This window comes from Cetorhinus maximus, chromosome 7 (assembly GCF_964194155.1).
Source record: "Cetorhinus maximus chromosome 7, sCetMax3.hap1.1, whole genome shotgun sequence".
Classification (NCBI taxonomy): domain Eukaryota; kingdom Metazoa; phylum Chordata; class Chondrichthyes; order Lamniformes; family Cetorhinidae; genus Cetorhinus; species Cetorhinus maximus.
Window position 1 is genome coordinate 17,463,243 of NC_135885.1, and position 24,068 is coordinate 17,487,310.

Below are 24,068 nucleotides of genomic sequence, written 5' to 3' on the forward strand. Positions count from 1 at the left end.
CTGTAATCCCAAATTACTGCTTTATTACAGATAAGAAACAAAAAAATAAATTCAAACCCTTTCCAAGTCTTGGCGTAGGTGCATAAACATCTTCATTCTGGAATGGATCCGGTCCTCCTTCTGCAGACCCAAGCAATTTTCTTCACCTTCCTTTGGAGGCAACAGTGGTTTACTAAAATTGCTTTTTCGCTTCAGCTTCCAGTATTCAAAAATGTATTCTACCACCTGCTCGGAGAGATGCAGTTCACCAGCCACATCGGCAACCTTTACCAAAGTGTAAAATTCTTCCTCCAGCTCCTGAAGCTTCTGTGCACGCAAGCCCTTCTTCTCGGTTTCAGTCTGTTTCTGCTTTTGCTCACTGATTTTTGCATTTTGTTCACAGTCACCTTCTTGGTTCTGCCTATTTTTGCTGTGCTTGAGACAGTAAGACTTGAACTTCACCTCATCGCCATCGTCCAGGATTGTCTTCATCTCCAGACTATGCTCAAAAGCACAAGTTACATGAAAGGCTGTGATGCAACTCTTCACTGAGCACTGAGAATTAATGAGAAAACACAAATGATTTAAACAAAGCACTCCTGGAGCTTGTGATAAACAGCAAGTTTGGAGCATAAAGTGGTTACACAGAGAAGGCAGCCATTTTGGCCCACTGGTCAAAATGTTTAAGTGAAGCAATAGTCTTTATATAAAGACAGACTCCAGGTATATAACCCATTTACCTGCCAGAGCTTTGATTATTGTATGTGCACTAATTATTGGCACATTTGCTTATAATTTCATATTTTAATCCTGTAGCACTTCTGCCTGTGACAATGCTCTCTGAGTTAGCATTACAATCGCCTCACAATTGTAGAAAATTCATGAATTATGAAGGAAAATACAGGCAATGTCGCGAGACTGGAAGGAATCTTGCAGTGTTAAAAAGATTTAAACTGTCTTTATAGTTCAGCGAGCATTTGAAGAGTCTGCTTAGAATCATGCTTCAGTATGTTTTGACTTTATCACGGATCTTCAAATTGCAGAGTGTATAAACGAGGCAAAGTCACACCTCAAGAAACTGATCCTGCTTGTAGGGTCACTTTCAATGGAAATAGTTCTACAATACCAGTGCTTTATGAATGGGACAGGGCTGCCATGGTATGGGTAAAATATTTTGTCTTCTCATATCTCTATTCCAAAATTCCTGTTTCCATGGCTTGAATTTTCAGCCCAGCGGGCTGATACGATCAGCACTAACTGGGTTGGGGGTGGGAGAAGGGAGAACGCTGGAGTCAGCGCAGGTGTGGGGGAGCACAGAATAAAAGCTCCCTGAAGGCAGCTGCCTCAGGGAGCTGAAGAATTTAAATACAAAAAAATAAAGGTTTTAAAAATTGGGAAAAAATGCCCATACATCAGAAACAGTCACCTGAACATATGCAACATAAAAATTCTGTCCAAACATTTTTTTAACTTTAACAACAGAAGCCTCGTCTCACCCTCGGATAAGGTTTCCTGAAAAATGCAAAGGCCACCTGGCCAATTTGCCTGCCTGCCAACCGTAAGGTTGGGTGGGAAGCAAAAAATCCCAGTTAATTGCACTGTTAATGGGCTTAATAGCCCTCTTAAATGTCAGCAGGCGCACTTCCGAGTTTAGCACATGCCCACCAACCCAAATATCGCGCGAGTTTGCAATGATGTCAGGACGCTTGCCCGACGTCATCACGTGCTATTTTACGATCGAACATGTCGGATGCACGCCCACACACCAAATGAAAAATTCTCCCCATTTGTACCTTTGTTGGAGGACTTCTAACTCGGTGCGCCTCATCAACAATTAAAGTCAATATCATAGAGCTAGTAAAAGGTAGATTACATGGTTGTAATAAAAATAATTCAAGTTTTTAATAATTTGTAAACAGAAAATTGAATTCCATTTGGAAACAGCAGCTGACAATAGTTCTGGTTCTCGGAATATTCATAAGCAGTTTCAGTGACTATAACCATTATAAAGTAGATTAGTATTTATTTGAATATGTCTACCGGAAATCTATTTTCAACTAGCAATAGTTTTAGCTGCATAACATTCAGATAAGACGATCAGCTCCCTGACCTAAGTGCCTAGTTAATTTCTTCAAATTCATCCAAAGACATCTGATCAAAGCAGTCAGAATCAATTCTGCAGCAGTTGGATTTATACATGCATATATATGACAAGGGCAGAAGAGGGCCACCTAGATACAATGCAACCACATCCACCATTTATCCACCCCTTAACCACACAGTCTCCTGGGAGAGGCATACCTGAATGCAGGCACCAGTCTTCAATTTGCAAAGGCTGCAGACTAATGACCATCGGCTCGGTGGAATGTGAGACACTTTTGTAATTGGTTCCATTCTTTCAGGACAGGCAATACTGACCTATGGTCATAATAAAATAGATTAAAGCATTTCCCCAAATTGAAAAAAATCAAAAAGTTGATCCTGATTTGGGAATTCTGTTTTGAATCAACTTATATGCAATGTTAGTATGTTAGCTTCTTTTAAAGTGGAGCAGCTTAATCACTTTTCGAGAATGGTGTACCGACCAATTGTGTCAATTGTCAACAAGGAGTCCTCAATGGGATTAAAGAAACAAAGAATACCAGCGCAAATAGGTAGATTTTCTTAAGCAACATCCTCCTAAAAAGTCTAACAACCCACTTATTGGGTGCGGATCCACAACATTGAACTCATTTTCAGTTAAGCAGCTGAGAAACATTTAAAAAATAAACAATTTTCATTGCACACGATAGCAATATTTCTACTGTGGAGATGAAAATCTAATATTTTATTTTATTCAAGGGAAACATACTACAGAAATGCTGCCACAATTCAAATATATTTATCATTCAAGACGAAGAACTTGTCTGCGTGATACTACACATTTTGTAAAAAGCAAAGATCATTCAGATATGCTCAAGTGCAAATTCATAAACATCAATAAATATTGGCTGGTCAGTGCACAGTTGTAAATTACAATTGGATTAATCTCATCCCACAAAATACAATTAAGTCCAATGATTATACTTCTCTGTCACAAGTACCTCAAAGCAGTAGTGATTGTTCATTCTGCACCTCTCCACATATTAGCAAATTAGGGTGGCATTGGTTCATAAGCACAAAACCAAAATCTACAAAACACCTAAAAGGTCATCTCTTCCAACCTAAGTTGACTGCATTTAACAGAGGCATCAAGCACAATCGTCTCCCAAAATCAAAGAAGGACCAAGTGAAACAATAAGTAACTTCTACTTCAATTTTATTAAATCAGCAGCAAAAGAAAGTCAGACTTGCATTTATATAGCACTTTTCATGACCACTGGACATCTCAAAGAACTTTACAGCCAAAGGAGTATTTTTTGAAGTGTAGTCACTGTTGTGATTTAGGAAAAGTGGCAGTCAATTTGCACACAGCAAACTCCCACAAACAGCAATGTGTTAATGAACTGATTTTGTGATGTTGACTGAGGAATAAAATATTGGCCAGGACACCAGGGATAACTTCCCATTTCTTCAAAATAGTGTCATGAGATCTTTTGCATCCACCCGAGCAGGCAGATGGGGTCTCAGTTCACATCATCCGAAAGACAGCACCTCTGACAGTGCAGCACTGGAGTGTCAGCCTTGATTTTTGTGCTCAAGCCCTGTAGTGGGACTCAAACCAGGAACCTTGTGACTCATATAAGAATGCTACCGGCTTAACCATGGCTGACAAGTAAAAATTCAGTACACACAGACAGGAAGTGACAACTGAAGTAATCTACCTGATTATACACATAGGCCCAACATGGGCACTCAGAATTTGTGCAACATCAATTAAATCTTTATGCAGAATTAAATAGGAAATAATCACATTTCCCAAAATGTCATTCACTGGATTATGAACGAGCCCACCGCTGCACTGTTGATTTGTGACCCTGGCCAGGGGCAGCAGTGCCAGGAAAATCAGCATGGAGGAGAGGTGGCACAGTGGGTGCGTACTTTTTCGTACTTTTCCTAATATTGAATCAACCCCCTGACAAGACAACCAAGGTGCAGCAGCAACAGCGGCTTATTAAAATAAATTGTGTCATTGAGAAGGGTGGTATGGGAGACCAACTCAGAATTAAAAATGAGAACACTATTTTTCTGCCATGTCTTGGACATAGGATAAACTCCACTCAGAAGGAGTAAGAAAATTCTACCATGAAACAAGTCATATTACTTCACTAGTTTTTAAAAAATCATCTGGGATTTATTTTGCTTCTTGACCACACAAGCTCTGCTAACCCAATGTTTCTGGTTAACAATTTCCTAACTAGAAATACAGGTATAGCTCTTACAATAACATCCAAGAATGTCATTTCTTGTCCCAGGACAAGACTGATAGGATCGGATCCCAAAACAGTTGGCATCTTGAATTATTTTTTATTTTTAAAAAATATATTAAAAAGGGATTTATTTTCACGTCAAGCCAATATTTTAATGAAGGATTTTAAATAATGCATGTAGAGCTTTTAACTTTACCAGAATTCAGATGTGTAAGTACACTAGGAGGAAAAAGAAGTGACAATAAGGATGTAGACAGAGATTTCTGCTAAAATAATTCCATAAAGTCACTTTTTACCTCAGGTATCCACAAGGCACAGCTGACATGTGCCCACTTGGTCCCAGCGCGTGTAGCTTTCATTGCTCCGCCTTGCTTTGGGCACAGAAGACACTGAGGATAAATTCCAAGTACACAAGTGCGACACAACCAGCTACCTTCAGGCACTTTCAGAATCCCATAGCATGCCTGAGTGTAAAAGAAATTTGGCAGAAAACATATTAGTCAACAAAATTCGACTAACAAATAAGCAATAATACTCATATTTATGACTTTCATGAGTTGGATCCCACATCAACAGTTGATGTGAAAGTTATAAAAAATCATTTGTATTTCTCAAATATATAGCACACCATAGTCAGTCCTCACCTTCCAAAAAAAAAAGTGCAGACATGAATGTAGCAAGACAAAGAAGCCTGCTTGATCAATACCTCATTCCTTCAACATTCACTCCTTCTGCCCCTGGCACACAGTGGCAGTGCTGCTGATCATTTATAAGATGCACTGCAGCAACTCACCAAGGCTCTTTTATAGCACCTTCTAAACCTGCGATCTTTACCACTTAGAAGGACAGGGCAGCAGTCCCTCCCAACTTCCCCTCTAAACCACACAGCATCCAGACTTGGAACTATATCACCATTCCCCTTCACTGTCACTGGGTCAAAATCCTGGAACTCCCTCTCTCCCTAACCGCATTTTGGGTGTACCTATACATGGACTGCAGAGGTTGAAGAAGGCACCTCACCACTCAAGGGCAATTAGGATTGGGTAATAAGTGTTGGCCTTGCCAGTGAAGCTCATATCCCCTGAATGAATAAAAAAGACATCAGTGTAGGGCTCGCTCACTCAAGGCCAAGATGAGCAGATGCACTTGGCTTTCACCTACTTGGTACATGATCATTAAATAACTCTGACCTACAATGGTTGTCATCTGGCAACACCTCACCTTCCAATAATTCTCATCCTTATCTTCAAATCAGTCCATAGCCTCTGCCCGCCCTATTTCCATCAGCCCTATAGCCCTCCGCAATATCCATGTACCTTCAAATCTGGCCTCTTGTGCAACCACTATTTTAATCACTTCATCAGTGACAGACATGCTTTCAGCTGCGGAAGCACTAAGTTCTGGAATTCTCTCCTTAAACTTCTTTCTCTTTACTTCTCTCTCTCTCCATCTGTAAGGTGCTCTTTAAAGCCTACTCTTGTGATGAAGCTTATGGTCATCTGTCTCAATATCTTATTTGTGACTCCGTATCAAGTTTTGTTCGATAATGCTCCCATGAAGCACTTTGGGACATTTCACTACTTTAAAAGGTGCTATATGTATGCACACTGTTAATGGAATTCAAATGCCAGATTAGTCTGTAATTCAAACCTGTCTCTCTAAAGTGAAGAGACACACACTAGCCCTGCAGCTTTGGGCTTCAATTCAACCGTTTGAAATAAAAGTTAAGTTTTACTATTAGTAATGGTCCAAAGATGGAAGTGATAGGAGCTTACATACATTGAAAGTTTACTAAAACTAACCATCATTTAAAAATACAGGTCCAATCCCCAGGTCCCTACCGAACATTGTAAATATTACCCAAACCCTTCACTTCAATTGATTCAAACATACCATATTAAATATAAATCTAACTCTTTGGGAATTTGAGACTGATAAAAAAGATGTAGGGTAAGCAACAGCCTGCTGCCCAACATTTCGTGGTCCCAAGGCTGCAGCTGATAGCTGTACAAGGTGTGGGTCTCCACCATCCTTTTGATGCTTAAGACAGGGATAGCAATGGATAGCAGCTATCAAGAAAAAATGGTGAGCGTAGCTCCCCAGGTATTTTAAGTGATACCTTCTTGCCATCTCACTGTTAACAAGTTTGCCAGAGCTGGGAATTGGGACTTCATGCAGGCTGATTAACTCATTCAGCAAATGTACAGCACTATAATCCCATTTTAAAAATTGTTACTCATATCGACACTAGTTAGAAAATGGTAAGGGTAAACATTTTAAGGTCTCAGTAAACTCCGTTAAGATGCTGTTAGATGAAAGTTTACAGGGTCAGAAATGAAAGTTATAGAATTCTTCAATGGTTTGATCTCATTAGTATTGCACTGGCAATTCTATTGGTTCCGCTACTGTTCACTTCACCGAAGTAAAATTTAAATTTGTCAGCAAAGGAACTGTAAAGGTGACAATTTGATTTATTGAACACAATTACAGAATGCTAACATCTCCAGGCAAAGTCCAGACTCCCTCTGCATGTTCACAGATTACAATGTTGAAAGAAACTATTATTAATCATAAATCTAATCAAATGCAAGGAAGAGCTTTCTGAGCCACTAGCCTCGAGTTAGCTGAAATCCAGCTCAATTCTGTTTTTCTATTTTGAAATACTCAGCAATTAACATCTGACTCATTTTTCTATTTTCAGTTAACCAGAAAAAGCATATGGGTACACTAATACTATTATGCTACTAAGCTAGTAATCCAGAGATCTGTAACAATTCCAGGAACAACGGCAGTTTGAGAATTTGAATTCTATAGACAAAAAATCTGGACTAAGTCACCAGAAGGGATCAGACTGTCGTAAAAACCCAACCGGTTCAAATTAGGGAAGGAAATCTGCCATCCTTAACTGGTCTGCAAATGTGTGCCTCCAGTCCCACATCAATGTTATTGCTTCTTAAATTGCTCTTTGAAGTGAAGTTTTGAATAACACCACTTAGTTGCATCATACTGCCCCAGGGTAATTAGGAATGGGCATTAAAAACTTCTGCATGCCTCTCCTTGAAAAGTTCAGCATATATTTTAGCAGTTTTAATGCCTTGGCCTGTCACATTTTGGATATGTGAATCCTCAAATTTCTCAGTTCCTGCAGCCTCAATTTAAAAATTTCACCATTAAGTTTCTATTGTCACGCCTCATTGTTCCTTCAAGTTCCAGTTAAAATAATTTTCTATGTTATCAACTTCTGCAGTTTCCCTTTAAAAAATGATCTGCGTATATATCAAAAGATCCTGGAAGAACGTCTACCATGTGCAGGCATTCATTATAGAATCCGTAGGACAGGAATGAAAAGTTTAGGATGGGAACATCTGCCGATTATAAATTAAATATTTGCATGGCTGTGCAAGTCAGAGGGCTAGCAGTTCTTCAACCAGCAATCACTTGTCAAAATTTTTAACATGGCACTGTTGGACAGATTCTGACGGATCGAGAATCCATCCCAAATTTAAGCCCCAGGAAAATGATCTGTCCTCCCACACAACCTGGATTTTCAGGCAATTAAGCCAAAGATACTATGCATTCAGCCATGATTTGGTTCCTTCCAGTTTTCTTTATTCACCCATTAAATATACATTTGTATTTTCCAGTTTGGAGAAAATGATAGTCCAGCCTTTTCATTTACAGACACTATTGGGTACACTGGTACTTCTAGTGTATTTTTTTGTTTCATTACGGTGCGTATGGTAGCCTTGGGTTTTTGGTATTGGACCAGCAACCTAGCAGTTAAATATGCAATTCCTATCAGATTTAAAATTGTGTTCAATAAAATATAATTTGTGGGCCAGATTGTTGTAAAGACCCAACTTGTTCATTAATGTCTTTCAGGATCTAGCCCACAACTCACGTCAAATCCCACATTAATAGTTCCCCCTAATGCCATTAGGAAATCTGGGAAAGTACAATAAATAGAGATCCTTGATTGGGGGGGGGGGGGTAGTTAGTGGTGAAAGGTTATCGGGGTTGGCAGGTATGTGGGGTTGAGATTACATTCAGATCAGCCCTGATCTTATTGAATGGCAGACCAGGTTCAAGGGGCTGAGTGGCCTACGCCTGTTCCTAATACATATGTTTGTATGTATTAAGAACTGGTCTTGCCAGTGATGCCTGCATCCCAAGAATTAATTTTTGGGAAAACATATACACATTTACAGAATCAGAAATTGCTGGAAAAACTCAGCAGGCCCTTTCGGACTTGAAACGTTAACTCTGTTTCTCTCTCCACAGATGCTGCTGGGCCTGCTGAGTTTTTCCAGCAATTTCTGATTCTGTTTCAGATTTCCAGCAGCCGCAGAATTTTGCTTTTATCTACTTTTACAAATCCTTCCCCAGGATTCTGCAGTTAAAATACAAACTTTTAAATAATTGTGTTTTATTTGACTTACTTAAACGGTCAGAGCTTCCCTGCCCAACACCCCCCCACCCACAATATCTCTGCACCCACTCCACTGGTCACTTTGGTATGAAACTGTGATGTTTTGTTTGTTCATTCTGGAATATAATCTCATCAACACCTGCTGACCACGTGATCAATGTTACTTAGCTAACAGAGACGAAACAGAAAGTCATCAGTACCCACTACATTTGTATAGGTTAAAAGTTAAATACCTTAGATGGTTTTCACCGTAATGTAGAAATGTACTACAATGACCCAACCAAGTAGTGTTTAGAACGAAGGCCTCCATTTTGCAATAAAGATTAGATGACGGATTGCCACTCTGCTCCTATTTACTTATCTTGCACCAGAGCTCATTTCTTGCCTGTGCTTCCAAACCAGGTACCCTCAGAAACGTGGAGTGTAGAACCTTCCTTTGTAGTGCAGGAGCGTCAGGGGAAGCCAAACTGTCTAGATGTTGGGATGTGGTCAGAGGGGGTCAGGGGGTCCAGTGGGGAGTTAGGAGTGGCGGGAGATCAGTAGTATAGTTCACCCAGGATTTAGAACTGGTTTTAAATCCTTCTAACTTTTCCTGGATAACTATTCTGGTGAGTCGGAACCAACCAAAGTCTCCGACTTTAACTCAAAGAGTTTTGGAGGGTTCCAGACACAGAGGAAATGCCCTTCCGAGGTTGAAGCTTCCCAGGCAATTCCCATGGGGTCCTTGCGTTGGGATTGATTGGAGGCCCCCAGAGAATCTTCTGGGGTTCGACCATCCATTTTTGAATAGGTATTATTTTAACTTACTTGATGGACACAGATATTACACCGATCACAGAAGACCATCTCATTGCCCTCTTCACTATCAGGGGAGCGGCATACGTCACAAATAACATCTTCATCATACTCAATTCCAAGCCCTTCCTCAGTTTCTATGGCATGGTTCATGTTTTCATAGCAGTGACGCTCCAGTGCTTCTATAATTTTCTCCATAGTGCATTCATGAATCAAACCACATCCTAATGGAGACAATTTTAAGAAAAAAAACTTGCTTTTAATATTATCAAATGAATCTTCATGATTACCGATCATCAAACAACGGGAAACCACTTTAAGACATTGCTCCTCTTAAGGATTTAATATGCTCTGAAGTCCTCCAATTCTATATTGGATGCACAGATAAAACAACTTTTGTATGGTGCCTTTAATGTCACAAAACAACCCAAGGCGTTTTGCAGGAGCATTATAAAACAAAATACAACACCGAGATATGAGGTCAGATGACCAAACGCTTGGTCAAAGAGGTAGATTTTAAGGAGGGTCTTAAAGGGAGAAGAGTGAGTCAGCGAGGCGAAGAGGTGTAGGGAGGGTATTCCAGAGCTTAGGATATAGGGAACTTTGATGCAATTAAAATCAGGATTGTACAAGACGACAGAATTCTCAGGAGATTGTGGAGCTGTAGACTTAGGGAAGATCAAGGCAATGGAGGGATTTTAAAACAAGTGTGAGAATTTTAAAATCAAACCATTGCTTGGCAGGGAGCCAACGTAGGTCAGCGAGCTCAAGGGTTATAGGGAAACTGGGAAAGGGACTGGGGTGCAAGTTAAAGCATGGACAGCAGGCCACTGGATATCCTCAAGTTTACAGAGGATGGAATGTGGGAGTCTAGCCAGGAATGTGTTGGAATAGTCGAGTCTAGATATAATGAAGGCATGAATGAGGGTTTCAGCAGATGAGCTGAGACAGGGGCGAAGTCAGGTGATGTTATGGAGATGGAAATAGGCAGGTTTAGTGACGGCACAAATCAGTTTGGTGAGACCAATGCTTCGATATTGCAAAAACGGTTGCTCACCTGATGCGCCATTTTGCAGCAGCCCACAAATCACTAAAGTCTTTCTGCACAAGCAGATAAATTAAATTACATTGATTATTTTGGGGGGAAAATTACAGCTTATTGGTTCCCTGACCCAAGTTAAAGATTGCAGCTCATGGAGGAAAAATATTTTCTTAAATTTCTCCATCTAATATTATTCTCTAACTTTCCTATTATACATAAGAAAACCAAGCCCAAATCTTAAAATGAAAAAGAAATGTCACATTTCTCTGTAGAAGATTAGCGCTGAAAGGGAAAAAACAGAACAGTACTACTTAATCCATCATTTATGTCCTCCATTACCATGAGCAGCAGGCATATGATAAAATGACATCGAATAAAAATTTAGTATTTAACATCCCATATAGAAAATGAGATGCAAGACATTTCCTCTGTTTTAAATCTACCATACCCTGCAACCTCGCAATTCGGAACAATAAGTGCTTTGAATTCTCAAACACTTTGGGCAGAATTTACCCCCACGTTGACCATAAGACCATAAGATATAGGAGCAGAAATTAGAGCATTCGGCCCCTCGAGTCTGCTCCGCCATTCAATCATGGCTGATAAGTTTCTCAACCCCATTCTCCCGCCTTCTCCCCGTAACCTTTGATCCCCTTACCAATCAAGAACCTATCTATCTCCGTCTTAATTACACTCAATGACCTGGCCTCCACAGCTTTCTGTGGCAATGAATTCCATAGATTCACCACTCTTTGGCTAAAGAAGTTTCTCCTCATCTCTGTTCTAAAAGGTCTTCCCTTTACTCTGAGGCCATGCCCTCGGGTCCGAGTCTCTCCTACTAATGGAAACATCTTCCACACGTCCACTCTATCCAGGCCTTTCAGTATTCTGTAAGTTTCAATCAGATCCCCCCTCATCCTTCTAAACTCCATCGAGTATAGACCCAGAGTCCTCAAAAGTTCCTCATATGTTAAGCCTTTCATTCCTGGGATCGTTCTCGTGAACCTCCTCTGGACCCTCTCCAGGGCCAGCACATCCTTCCTGAGATACGGGGCCCGAAATTGCTCATAATATTCTAAATGTGGTCTCACCAGAGCCTTATAAAGCCTCAGCAGCACATCCCTGCTTTGATATTCTAGTCCTCTCAAAATAAATGCCAACATTGCATTTGCCTTCCTAACTACCGACTCAACCTGCAAGTTAACCTTAAGAGAATCCTGGACTAGGGCTCCCAAGCCCCTTTGCGCTCCAGATTTCTGAATTCTCTCCCCTTTTAGAAAATAGTCTATGTCTCTATTCTTCCTACCAAAGTGCATGACCTCACATTTCCCAACGTTGTATTCCATCTGCCACTTCTTTGCCCATTCTCCTAACCTGTCCAAATCCTTCTGCAGCCTCCCTGCCTCCTCAATACTACCTGTCCCTCCACCTATCTTTGTATCATCTGCAAACTTAGCCAGAATGCCCTCAGTTCCTTCATCTAGATCATTAATGTATAAAGTGAAAAGTTGTGGTCCCAACACTGACCCCTGCAGATCTCCACTAGTCACCGGCCGCCATCCTGAGAAGGACCCCCTTATCCCCACTCTCTGCCTCCTGCCAGACAGCCAATCTTCTATCCATGCTTGTACCTTGCCTCTAACACCATGGGCTCTTATCTTACTGAGCAGCCTCCTGTGCGGCACCTTGTCAAAGGCCTTCTGGAAGTCCAAGTAGATAACATCCATTGGTTGTCCTTTGTCTAACCTACTCGTTACCTCCTCAAAGAATTCTAACAGATTTGTCAGGCATGACCTCCTCTTGATGAAACTATGCTGACTTTGCCCTATTTTACCATGCACTTCTAAGTATTGTGAAATCTCATCCTTAATAATGGACTCTAAAATCTTACCAACGACCGAGGTCAGGCTAATCGGCCTGTAATTTCCCGCCTTTTGCCTCACTCCCTTCTTAAACAGGGGGGGTTACATTAGCTATTTTCCAGTCCTCTGGGACCCTCCCTGACTTCAGTGATTCCTGAAAGATCACCACTAACGCCTCCACTATCTCTTCAGCTATCTCCTTCAGAACTCTGGGGTGTAATCCATCTGGTCCAGGTGATTTATCCACCTTCAGACCTTTCAGTTTTCCTAGCACCTTCTCCTTGGTAATGGCCACCATACTCACCTCTGCCCCCCAACTCTTAAATTTTAGGGATGTTACTCGTGTCTTCCACCGTGAAGACTGACGCAAAGTACCTATTCAGTTCCTCCACCGTTTCTTTGTGCCTCATTATTACTTCTCCAGCGTCATTTTCCAGCGGCCCAATGTCCACTTGCCTCTCTCTTACCCTTTATATATTTAAAAAAAACTCTTGCAATCTTCTTTTATATTACTGGTTAGTTTATCCTCATATTTAATCTTCTCCCTCCTTATTTCTTTTTTAGTTGTCCTCTGTTGGTCTTTGTAGGCTTCCCAATCCCCTGGCTTCCCACTGCTCTTCGCCGCATTGTATGCTTTCTCTTTAGCTTTTATGCTGTCCTTGACTTCCCTTGTCAGCCATGGTTGCCTCGTCCTCCCTTTAGTATGCTTCTTCTTCCTAGGGATAAATTTTTGCTGTATCTCCCAAATTACTCCCAGAAACTCCTGCCATTGCTGTTCCAATGTCTTTCCTGCTAGGCTCATCTTCCAGTCAATTCTGGCCAGCTCCTCCCTCATGCCTCTGTTGTTACCTTTATTCAACTGTAATACCATTACATCTGATTCCAGCTTTTTCCTCTCAAATTGCAGCGTAAATTCTATCATATTATGGTCACTTCCTCCTAAGGGCTCCTTCACCTTAAGCTCCCTTATCAAATCTGCCTCATTACACATCGCTAAATCTAGAATTGCCTGTTCCCTAGTGGGCTCCGCCACAAGCTGCTCCAAAAAGCCATTCCACAAATTCCTTTTCTTGGGATCCACGACCAACCTGATTTTCCCAGTCTACCTGCATATTGAAATCCCCCATGATCACTGTAACCTTGCCTTTCTTACACGCCTTTCCTATCTCCTGGTGTATCTTGTGCCCCACATCCTGACTACTGTTCGGAGGCCTGTACATAACTCCCATTATGGTTTTTTTACTTTTGCGGTTCCTCAACTCTACCTACACAGATTCTACATCATCTGACCCTACGTCGTTTCTTGCTATCGATTTAATTTCATTTCTTACTGACAAAGCAACCCCACCACCCCCTCTACCAACCTGCCTATCTTTTCGATAGGATGTATATCCTTGGATATTTAGCTCCCAGTCCTGATCCCCCTGCAGCCAAATCTCTGCAACGCCCACCACATCATACCTGCCAATTTCAATCTGCGCCACAAACTCATTTACCTTATTTCGTATACTGCGTGCATTCAGATACAACACCTTCAGTCCTGTATTTCCCGTCCCCCTTCTCATTGTCGTCGCTGTATGTGATGTGCTTGAAGTTATATTCCTAGCCATTTCCAAATACTCTGTCCTATTTTGTGTTCTGGAGACTTTAATAGCTTCTTCTGGGCTCTCCTCCCTTTTCAGTTTTTTCATAATTTTCCATGAAGTTGAGTCCACACCCCCATACGCTAACTTGCTGCTTTGTTTCCCATTAGTCATACTTCTTGGAGTTTTGCCCTTCCCTTTCCCCCCCACTTTCTAGTTTAAAGTCCTGTTGACCACCCTATTTACCCTTTTCGCTAGAACATTGGTCCCAGATCAGTTCAGGTGGAGACTGTCCCAACGGTACAGATCCCACCTGTTCCAATACCGATGCCAGTGCCCCACGAAATGGAACCCCTCTTTCCCGCACCACTCCTTTAGCCACGTGTTTACTTCCCTTATTCTCGCGTCCCTATGCCAATTTGCACATGGCTCGGGTAGTAATCCGGAGATTATAACCCTTGAGGACCTGTTCTTTAATTTAGTTCCTAGTTCCTGATAATCCCCAAACAGGTCCTCTTTCCTAGTCTTACCTATGTTATTTGTCCCGATGTGGACCACAACAACTGGATCCTCCCCCTCCCTCTCCAATATCAATTCAAGCCGGTCAGAGATTTCTCTTACCCTGGCACCAGGCAGGCAACATACCATGCGGGACTCTCGATCCTGCTTGCAAAGGATGCTATCAATTTCCCTAATTATAGAATCCCCTACAACTACCACTTGTCTTTTTGTTCCCCCCTCTTGAATGGCCTCCTGTGCCATGGTGCCGTGGTCAATTGGCTCATCCTCCCTACAGCCCTGTTCCTCATCCACACAGGGAGCAAGTACATTGTACCTGTTGGACAAGGTCAAGAGCTGAGGCTCCTCTGTTCCTGAACACAGGATCCCTCTACCTGCCTCACTTGCAGTAACACCCTGCTGACCCCGACCACTGACCGAATTTGAGGTACTTAATTTACCAGGTGTGATCGCCTCCTGAAACAAAGCGTCCAGGTAACTCTCCCCCTCCGGGATGTGCCGCAGTGTCTGGAGCTCGGACTCCAGCTCATCAATTCTGAGCCGGAGTTCCTCCAGCAACCAACACTTGCTGCAGATGTGGTCACTGCGGCTCGCAATGGGATCTGCCAGCTCCCACATCATACAACTACAGCACATCACCTGCCCAGCCATCTCGACTTAGATAGTTAATTTATTAATTAGCTTGTCAGTGTTTTTTTTTTCAAATTTGGTGCAGGTTTCCTACTGACCAATCAGGTCACAGCTTTCCTGTGACGTCAGTTTTTCACTTTTATCCTGTGTCTCCGCCGCTCTCCTCATTCACGTTTATCCTGTGTCTTCGCCGCTCTCCTTGAGCTCTTTTATCCTGTGTCCCTGCCGCGCCCCCCCCTTTTACCCTGTGTCTCTGCCGCTCTCCACGCGTTCTTTTATCCTGTGTCCCTGCCGCTCTCCCCTCTCTTTTATCCTGTGTCTCCGCCGCTCTTCTTGCGCTCTTTTATCCTGTGTCTCCACTGCTCTCCTCGCGCTCTTTTATCCCGTCTCCGCCGCTCTTTTATCCTGTGTCTCCGCCTCTCTCCTCGCGCTCTTTTAACCTGTGTCTCCACCGCTCTCCTCGCGCTCTTTTATCCTGTGTCTCCGCCGTTCTCCTCGCGCTCTTTTATCCTGTGTCTCCGCCGCTCTCCTCATTCAATTTTATCCTGTGTCTCTGCCGCTCTCCTTGCGTTCTTTTATCCTGCGTCTCTGCCGCTCTCCTTGCGTTCTTTTATCCTGCGTCTCTGCCGCTCTCCTTGCGTTCTTTTATCCTGCGTCTCTGCCGCTCTCCTTGCGTTCTTTTATCCTGCGTCTCTGCCGCTCTCCTTGCGTTCTTTCATCCTGCATCTCTGCCGCTCTCCTCGCGCTCTTTTATCCTGCATCTCCGCCGCTCTCCTCGCGCTCTTTTATCCTGTGTCACTACCTCGCTCCTCACGCTCTTTTATCCTGTGTCCCTGCCGCTCTCCTCATTCAATTTTATCCTGTGTCTCCGCCGCTCTCCTCCCCCTCTTTTATCCTGCATCTCCGCTGCTCTCCTTGCGCTCTTTTATCCTGTGTCTCCGCCGCTCTCCTCATTCAATTTTATCCTGTGTCTCCGCCGCTCTCCTCCCCCTCTTTTATCCTGCATCTCCGCTGCTCTCTTTGCGCTCTTTTATCCTGTGTCTCCGCTCTCCTCGTGCTCTTTTATCCTGTGTCTCCACTGCTCTCCTCGTTCTCTTTTATCCTGTGTCTCTGCAGCTCTCCTCGCGCTCTTTTATCCTGTGTCTCCGCTGCTCTCCTCGCGCTCTTTTATCCTGTGTCTCCGCCGCTCTCCTCATTCAATTTTATCCTGTGTCTCCGCCGCTTTCCTCACACTCTTTTATCCTGTTGGGGGGGAAGTTGATGGCCTGGCGCATGTGGGCATGCTTCCGATCGGCACCCCTGATTGGAGACGCGGCGCCATTTTACGTGGGCTGGCCAATTAAGGCCCGCCCAGCAGGCCAGGGGGAATCCCTAAAATCAAGAGTGCGCTCTTTCGCTCACGCACACGAAAGAGCACCCTCATCTCCGAGGTTAAGTGCTGCCTTAAGGAGATCGGCTCTACTTTCAACAATATTAAAAATAGAAAATAAAATTCCCTTACATGTCCCCTCATGTGCCAATGTCACATGAGTTGGGACATGTTCATAATTTCCATAACAACTTTATTAAAATTTTTAAAACCCTACATGAAACCTCATCCCGCCGCTGGATAAGGTTTCATGTTTTTTCTAGTTGCCGCCAGGGCTCCTGGCCTGCCCGCCAACCTTAAGGTTGGACGGGCAGGTCCCTTAATTGCTTAGCTGATCCTGTCAATAGCCTCAATTGGCCATTGTCAGGTAGGCAGGCCTGCAGCTGATTTTGCTGCACTCCCGCCTTCTTGAAAATTTAAATGGAGCAGGGTGACATCATCCCGCGACAGCGAGCGGGCCCCACCCCCGCTCGCCGACGGTAAAATCCTGCCCTTTATTTGCCAAGAAACATTCAAGTGAAACCCCAGAATGAAAGTTAACAAAGAGAGATGATTGCATCCACTGTAGTAAATAAATGCACATTATACCGGATAAACTTAGGCTTACCCATTTCTCTCAGTTCTTCATTTGCCGCATGTAACCAGTAAATGTCCACATCATCCAAGTCATAACGGCACACAGTATCTGCCAGTTCCAGGATGTTAAGATATCCAGGGTCTGAGGGTTCAGTGGTAGAGCAGCGGATATACTTCCGTGGTTTAGTGAACAAAGTCTCCTTTACCTTTTCCACAATAACCCTAAAACAGCCAAACATAAAAATCAAACACAGGAATAGAACCAATTCAGTGCAAGTAATCCCAAACAAGCTTAACTTTACAGCAAAACATTTCATTAGACAAGAGTGTGAAAGTCTTCTTGCATTCTTTGAATCAAAGCCTAATTTCCCCTTTCAAACCCAGTGGTACTGAGACTACTTATTTTACCCTACTAAAGTTCAGATCCAATCTCCTAATTAAGCATAGGCCATAGATTGAACCTGGGACCTTCCTGGTCTGTGTGGGATAGTAGGAGTGTGAATAATGGATTTATGTAGGCAAAAATGTTTACAGAATTTCTTTTCACTCAGTAGAAAGTTGCTATTCCAATGTATGAAGTGTCACAAACAAATAGGTATAAATTAACAACATTTACAAACTATAATGAAATATTCCTTTCCATAAAAATAAATTTCAAGTTTTTGAATCTGTGCCCTCTTTGCTATCAGGGAAGCAGTATTAGTTAAGAAAGAGATCATTATTCATGGCTACAGAGGAACAGTCAGAAACAGAACTATGGAATTTACGTAGGGTTGGAGAAGCAGAGCGTTACATTATAAACAAGAATTTTAAATTATAATTTCCCTCTTCAGACGGCATATTACATTGTTGTGCTGTAAAAAGTTGAGAAATCTATTCAAACCTTCAGCTTTAGCTGTCAGAACACATTCACTCACTTTACAGAATAATTATAGATGCAAAAGGCCATTAGGCCCATCTTAGCTCACCTAGCTGGAATGAACCCTTAAGTCTATCTTAAAACGATTCCAGGGTTTTTGTCTCCACTATTGTAGCCAGGATTCTATTTCATGTATTGCTCATTTTGTGAAAAACAATTTCTCCTGAGGCCAGTCCTAAATTTGCTTTCTACTACTTTGATGCTGAGATTCATAGAGGTCTACAGCACAGAAAAAGGCCCTTCGGCCCATTGAGTCTGCGCCAGTCAAACAAGTACCTAACTATTCTAATCCCATTTTCCAGCACTAGGCCCATAGCCTTGTATGCCATGGCATCGCAAGTGCACAATCAAATACTTCCCTGTCTTACTCTTGCAATTTAACTTAAAGCAACTTGATAAATTTGTTTTTTTTCTATAGATTTACAATATCATATACATCTCTCACCTCTTGGACTTCTCCTTTCAAGGCAAAAAGGTCCAATTTTTTTCCAATCTTTGCTCATCAGAGACAAGACTAGAAATCAGCCCGGTGCTTCACACTTGCACTGCCTCCAGGGCTTGAATGCCTCCCTTACAACTTGATGATCAAAAACAGGCAGTACTCAAGGTGTGAGCTGACCAGAGCACTCTGCACTTTGTTCACAACTTTTTCTGATTTGTATCCTGCTGTTTAGCTTAAATCGTTCACTATTATACTAGGTTTTTTGAATGCTGCTCTGCAGGACTGAGTGTCAAATCCATTAAGACTCTTTGGTATTCCCCCACACCCCCACCAAGTTCATCCATCGCTATTTCAACACCACTGACCGAGTACCTGTTTTGTCCATTTTGCCTTACTTGGTACAGTGATTTACATTTGTCTATATTAGAGTTCATTTGCCATTGCTCTGCCTACTTGCATAGTTTGTAAATCCAGGTCATTCTCCAATTCCTCACTTTCAAATTCACTGTTCATACTAGTTTGCTTTCAACTGCTAATTTATCAAGTTGCTTTGGGTTTGAGTTCAAATTATAAGTTGGAAATAACTGGTCCAATAATGATCGATGGGACACACCACTCAGTACTTCCTACCACCCAATGTAACTCCTCTGACAAGTACCCGTTACTGTTTTAGGCCTAAACTTCAGAGTGTCATAGTTAACATTTCTAACTCACATCTTATTTTTCCACTTCAGATATTCTTCTGCCACATACATTTCCTGACTTATAGGCTTATTTACCGTTATGCTGGTGCCTTGCTATGAACAAAACAACTTCTTGGTGAATAGGATTAACTTTACCAAGAAACCAACAGGAGGACACCAATATGCAATGTCCACTCAATTCTAACACAAAACTGTATTTGTAGGTGCCAGTCACCTGTAACAATTAATGGAAAGAACAGAATATTCCTCTTGAAAAACAACTGTTACCTAACAGATGGATCTGGAATTGTTTCTGGGCTGGCTGGAACCTGAACTCCTTTCTCCCACTCTTGCTTCCACTGATCAGCCAAGAGATAGTATTCATCCTGGTTCACATGGTGGGAGTCTGGAATCTTCATGGCACTGATGAGATCCTTCCTGAATACCTATAAAAGCAAATCTAAATATTTAAGTGAACATTAAAAGAGGTTGCCACAAGGCGGTAATGCACTGTGCTACGCCATGGCAGGAATCTGGTTCAAATCCATAGTTCCGCGCGTGGCTAGTCGACAAGAGTGTGTCATCCAAGGTAGCTCTTGTGCACTATCCAGTGATTAAATATATAGCAAAATAAGCAGAGGCTTATTGGGATAGATCGCCCACCATCTCAACCAAGGAGAACATAAGAGCGGAAGGAAGATAATATGCACATAACCTTTATCTTTTTCCTAAAAAGCATGAGAAAAAACGGAGACCCTTTGCCAATACACTTTTAAATGCTCAATGACATGTTCAGTTTTCTGAAGGTGTCTAATGTTGACTATGCCAACATCAGATTCGGATTAAGAAACCTGATGGGTAATTTCATTCACTAATCTTTGATTTGTCCTAACTTTTAATTCTCCAGTAAGAGTAACACAAGAGAAAGCCAGTCTGATGAACTTTAAGGAGATCTCAATTATTTGAATTCAATTCTATCTAGTTTATATTTGCAAATAAACACAGCTGAAGTACACTGTCCAGAATATTACGGTTTAGGTGCAAATGAGTCCACTCTCCCTGTAAAACAGTGATGCAGTTGGAAAAGGGAGAAGGTCATTCAGCCCCTGAGGCCTGTTCTGCCATTAAATTAGATCATTGCTGATCTATAACTGAACTCTTATTTTTCCACCTATGTCCCTTAACCCTGTATATACCCTTAGCTAACAAAACCTCTCTCAATCTTGATAGCTCAAATTGTCCTAGTAATCTCAGACTTTTTGGGGAGCATGAGATGAAGAGGAAGCGGGTGGAAGAATGCTCCAAAATTTTACTGCGCTGTAGGCGGGGGGGAAAAAAAATGTTTCCTGATTGTGCTGCTGAATGGCTTGGTTCTAATTTTAAGATTATGCCTCCTTGTTCTTGATTTCCCACACCAGAGGAAACAGTTTTTTCTGCATCTACTCAATTAAATCTTTATAGCATTTTAAACACCTCAAATAAGATCGCAATCAAATCTCCTATACTCAATGGAATTCAAGCCAGGTTTATGACAAGCTCACAATTCAATCCACTAAGTCATGGTGCCATTCTTGTGAACCTGCAGTCCGCCCCCACTTCAAATAGGAATCACTGGGATCAATTGTTTATACACTGGGTTCTCAGCAGGACACTTACCCAATTTAGAATTTTCTTTACAAAGAAAATTATAGATCACCTTTAAATATCTGGCTTTTTGGTTATGAAACAAAAAATTCCGCAAACTCTAGAAGACTTCAGGTGAGGAAAAATAAATATTCTACGTTTACTGGAGCTTGTGCTTGAAAAATTAATCTCCCAGGGGTGCAGGGATAGCATGTACCTTTCCTGCAATTTTTCCTTCCTCGAGTAAGAGATTGCTAGGGGTTTTTTCAAAAAGCTCATGGTCTACTTGTCATGCAATGAAAATCCAGTTTTTTTTAGCCTTACAAATTAAGAGTTTATAACAACTTTTTTCTTATGAAGTACTAACCTCAGCAGGCTTCTTCTTCCCACGTGCTGAAACATGCCGGTCACTCCTATACTTTGAATGGGAGGACAATGACGTTGAAGGGCCTATGCAGAAAGTTACAATAATCAATACTAAGAACATAACAAAGCCAAGGATAAGACACAAGAGACCACACAATTTGAGGTCTAACTGATACATGTTGCAAAAGCAATATTACAGAAGTTTGATGCAACCAACACAATACAGACAAACAATTATTTCACCAATGCCATACTCTTCCAGTACAAAATCTGTGCATACAATAATCTAAGATACTCATAACAGGAATAACACTAACAGGTAAGTTTGGGAAACTTTATCAAATAAAAATTAAGGGAATCAATTCCTCATTTATTATATATGCTCTTCAGCAATGGAAGCCTGCTTTACCCGGTCTGCAATAATTTTGATTCCAGTCCAATCTATGTGATTGACATATTTCCATCAGAACTGACGATGGGAAATAAATGGTGTCTCACAAGTATCAGCTGCACCTCAAGGACAAATGTAAAAAAACCTCTGGACCAGGGGCTGTGTTAATCCCAGATATTATGAGCGTTCACACATGTTGCAGAGTTTGCATTTCAATAGTCTTAGGTAATTCATCTGCAGGAAACTTTGGTGACAGTGATGGTCTTTTCTCACTTGTGTCCCCAGGTCACCCGGAGCGATGCCCATAGACAACTCAATCACAGGTTTTGAGTTTGGAAGACTGCAGTGGTCTGTCAGTACAACATGGCAAAAGCTTCCCTTCTTCGAATATTTTTCTCTCCTGGTACATTTTGATCAATTTTCGTCTTTTTCAAAGAATTGGTAGTTCACAGAGACTCTCTGAAACACATTGCCTGAGCTGTATTGCTGCAATTTCAGAGAAGTGAGATCTCCCAAAGTAACATTTCCACTTTCAGAACTACCTTTATTGCTTCTGTTGCTTGCATGAAAGCCAATTTATGCCAAACTAAAGCCTTTGAAATAAGGATTCACTTCCAAGAGAATCAAAATTAATATCCCAACTCACATCATGCACTTCTCCGGCATAACAATTCTAGAGTTAACATCTAGAGATCTTGGGCAAATAAAAAAAAATAGATTGCCACAGCATCACAAGGCACTGGATACTGCAAAGGCTACGGGCCCTGACAATATTCTGGCAACAGTACTAAAGTCTTGTGCTCCAGAACTTTCCGCATCCCTAGCCAAGCTGTTCCAGTACAGCTACAAAACTGGCATCTACCCAGCAATGTAAAAAATTCTCCGGGTACGTCCTGTACACAAAAAGCAGGACACTTCCAACCCAGCCAATTACTGCCCCGTCAGTCTGCTCTCCATCATCAGTAAAGTGATGAAAGGGTCATCAACAGTGCTATCAAGCAGCACTTGCTTAGCAATAATCTGCTCACAGATGCTCAGTTTGGGTTCCAGCAGGGTCACTCAGCTCCTGACCTCATCACAGCCTTGGTTCAAACATGGACAAAAGAGCTGAACTCCAGAGTGAGGTGTGAGTGACTAGCCTTGACATCAAGGCATCAGGGAGTCCTAGCAAAACTGAAGTCAATGGGGATCAGGGAGAAAACTCTTACTGGTTGGAGTCATACCTAGCAAAGGAAAATGGTTGTGGTCGTTCGAGGTCAATCATCTCAGTTCCAGGACATCACTGCTGGAGTTCCGCAGGGTAGTGTCCTAGTCCCAACCATCTTCAGCTGCTTCATCAATGATCTTCCTTCCACCATAAGGTCAGAAGTGGGGATGCTCGCTGATGATTGCACAATCTTTAGCACCATTCGTGACTGGATTGGCATATAAATACTGTGGCTACAAGAGCAGGTCAGAGGCTAGGAATTCTGCAGCGAGTAACTCACCTCCTGACTCCCCATAGCCTTTCCACCATCTACAAGGCAGAGGTCAAGAGTGTGATGGAATACTCTCCACTTGTGCAGCTCCAACAGCACTCAAGAAGCTTGACACTATCCAGGACAAAGCAGCTCACTTGATTGGCACCCCATCCACAAACATTCACTCCTTCCACCACCGATGCACACTGGCAGCAGTGTATGCCATCGACAAGACGCACTGCAGGAATTCACCAAGGCTCCTTCGACAGCACCTTCCAAAACCTCAACCACTACCATCTAGAAGGACAAGGGTAGCAGATACATGGGAACACCACCACCTGGAAGTTCCCTTCCAAGCCACACACCATCCTGACTTGGAAATATATCACCGTTCCTTCACTGTCACTAGGTCAAAATCCTGGAGCTCGCTCCCTAACAGTACTGTGGGTGTACCTACAGCACATGGGCTACAGTGGTTCAAGAAGACAGCTCACCAACATCCTCTCAAGGGCAATTAGGGATGCACAATAAATGCTGGCCTACCCAGCAACACCCACGTCCTATGAATGGTTAAAAAAAAATGCACATGGGTAGAAGGGGTTAAATATCATTTTACTTACTCTCATTGTCTGAACTGTCACTGCTGCTCAAATGTCTGTTGCGTTTCATCCTGTCATGCCCTTTAATGAAAGGAAGAGGTTTAGTTTTCCAATTCTAGTGTATCAAATTCAGTATTGACTTAATCCCACAGCACAGAGGATCTTCAAATATGCAAATCTGACTTACCATCAATTCTAAGTATATGCACATACTAATTCAATATTGTAGATCATGCGCTGAATCCATCATCCACACAAATTAGCTCTGCAAAGGGAAAAGAAAAATGTTCCATTAATCTAATTCAGCAAACATGTTATATCCTTTAAAGTTTCAGAATTTATGCATGTACTTCAAGGATTTTGGTGACTCAGTCAAAATTGTCATTGTATTTTGCATCGTCCAATGTTGAAACAATGCCTTAGCTCATTTGATAGCCTAATAGGAGAAAACT

General features: G+C 42.1%; 2 protein-coding genes across 3 annotated transcripts in view; both read right to left on the reverse strand.

Annotated features, from left to right (window-relative positions):
• The window catches only part of LOC144682622 (PI-PLC X domain-containing protein 1-like), a 705,325-nt gene that overhangs the window by 125,367 nt on the left and 555,890 nt on the right, over positions 1-24,068 (reverse strand). The window lies entirely within an intron of this gene.
• Positions 1-24,068, reverse strand: part of jade3 (jade family PHD finger 3) — a 59,302-nt gene that overhangs the window by 9,120 nt on the left and 26,114 nt on the right. The window contains exons 2-10 of one of the 2 annotated variants that reach the window (XM_078545108.1): positions 23,804-23,881; positions 23,638-23,697; positions 21,168-21,250; positions 19,466-19,623; positions 17,165-17,355; positions 9,565-9,776; positions 4,625-4,792; positions 2,281-2,397; positions 58-534 (exon numbers count right to left, since the gene is read on the reverse strand). In XM_078545108.1, coding sequence (XP_078401234.1) covers positions 58-534; positions 2,281-2,397; positions 4,625-4,792; positions 9,565-9,776; positions 17,165-17,355; positions 19,466-19,623; positions 21,168-21,250; positions 23,638-23,686 — 1,455 coding nt within the window. In that variant the 5' untranslated portion in view covers positions 23,687-23,697; positions 23,804-23,881. Of the gene's footprint in view, positions 1-51; positions 535-2,280; positions 2,398-4,624; positions 4,793-9,564; positions 9,777-17,164; positions 17,356-19,465; positions 19,624-21,167; positions 21,251-23,637; positions 23,698-23,803; positions 23,882-24,068 lie in introns of those variants that run through there. The other variant, XM_078545109.1, reaches the window with a different exon arrangement.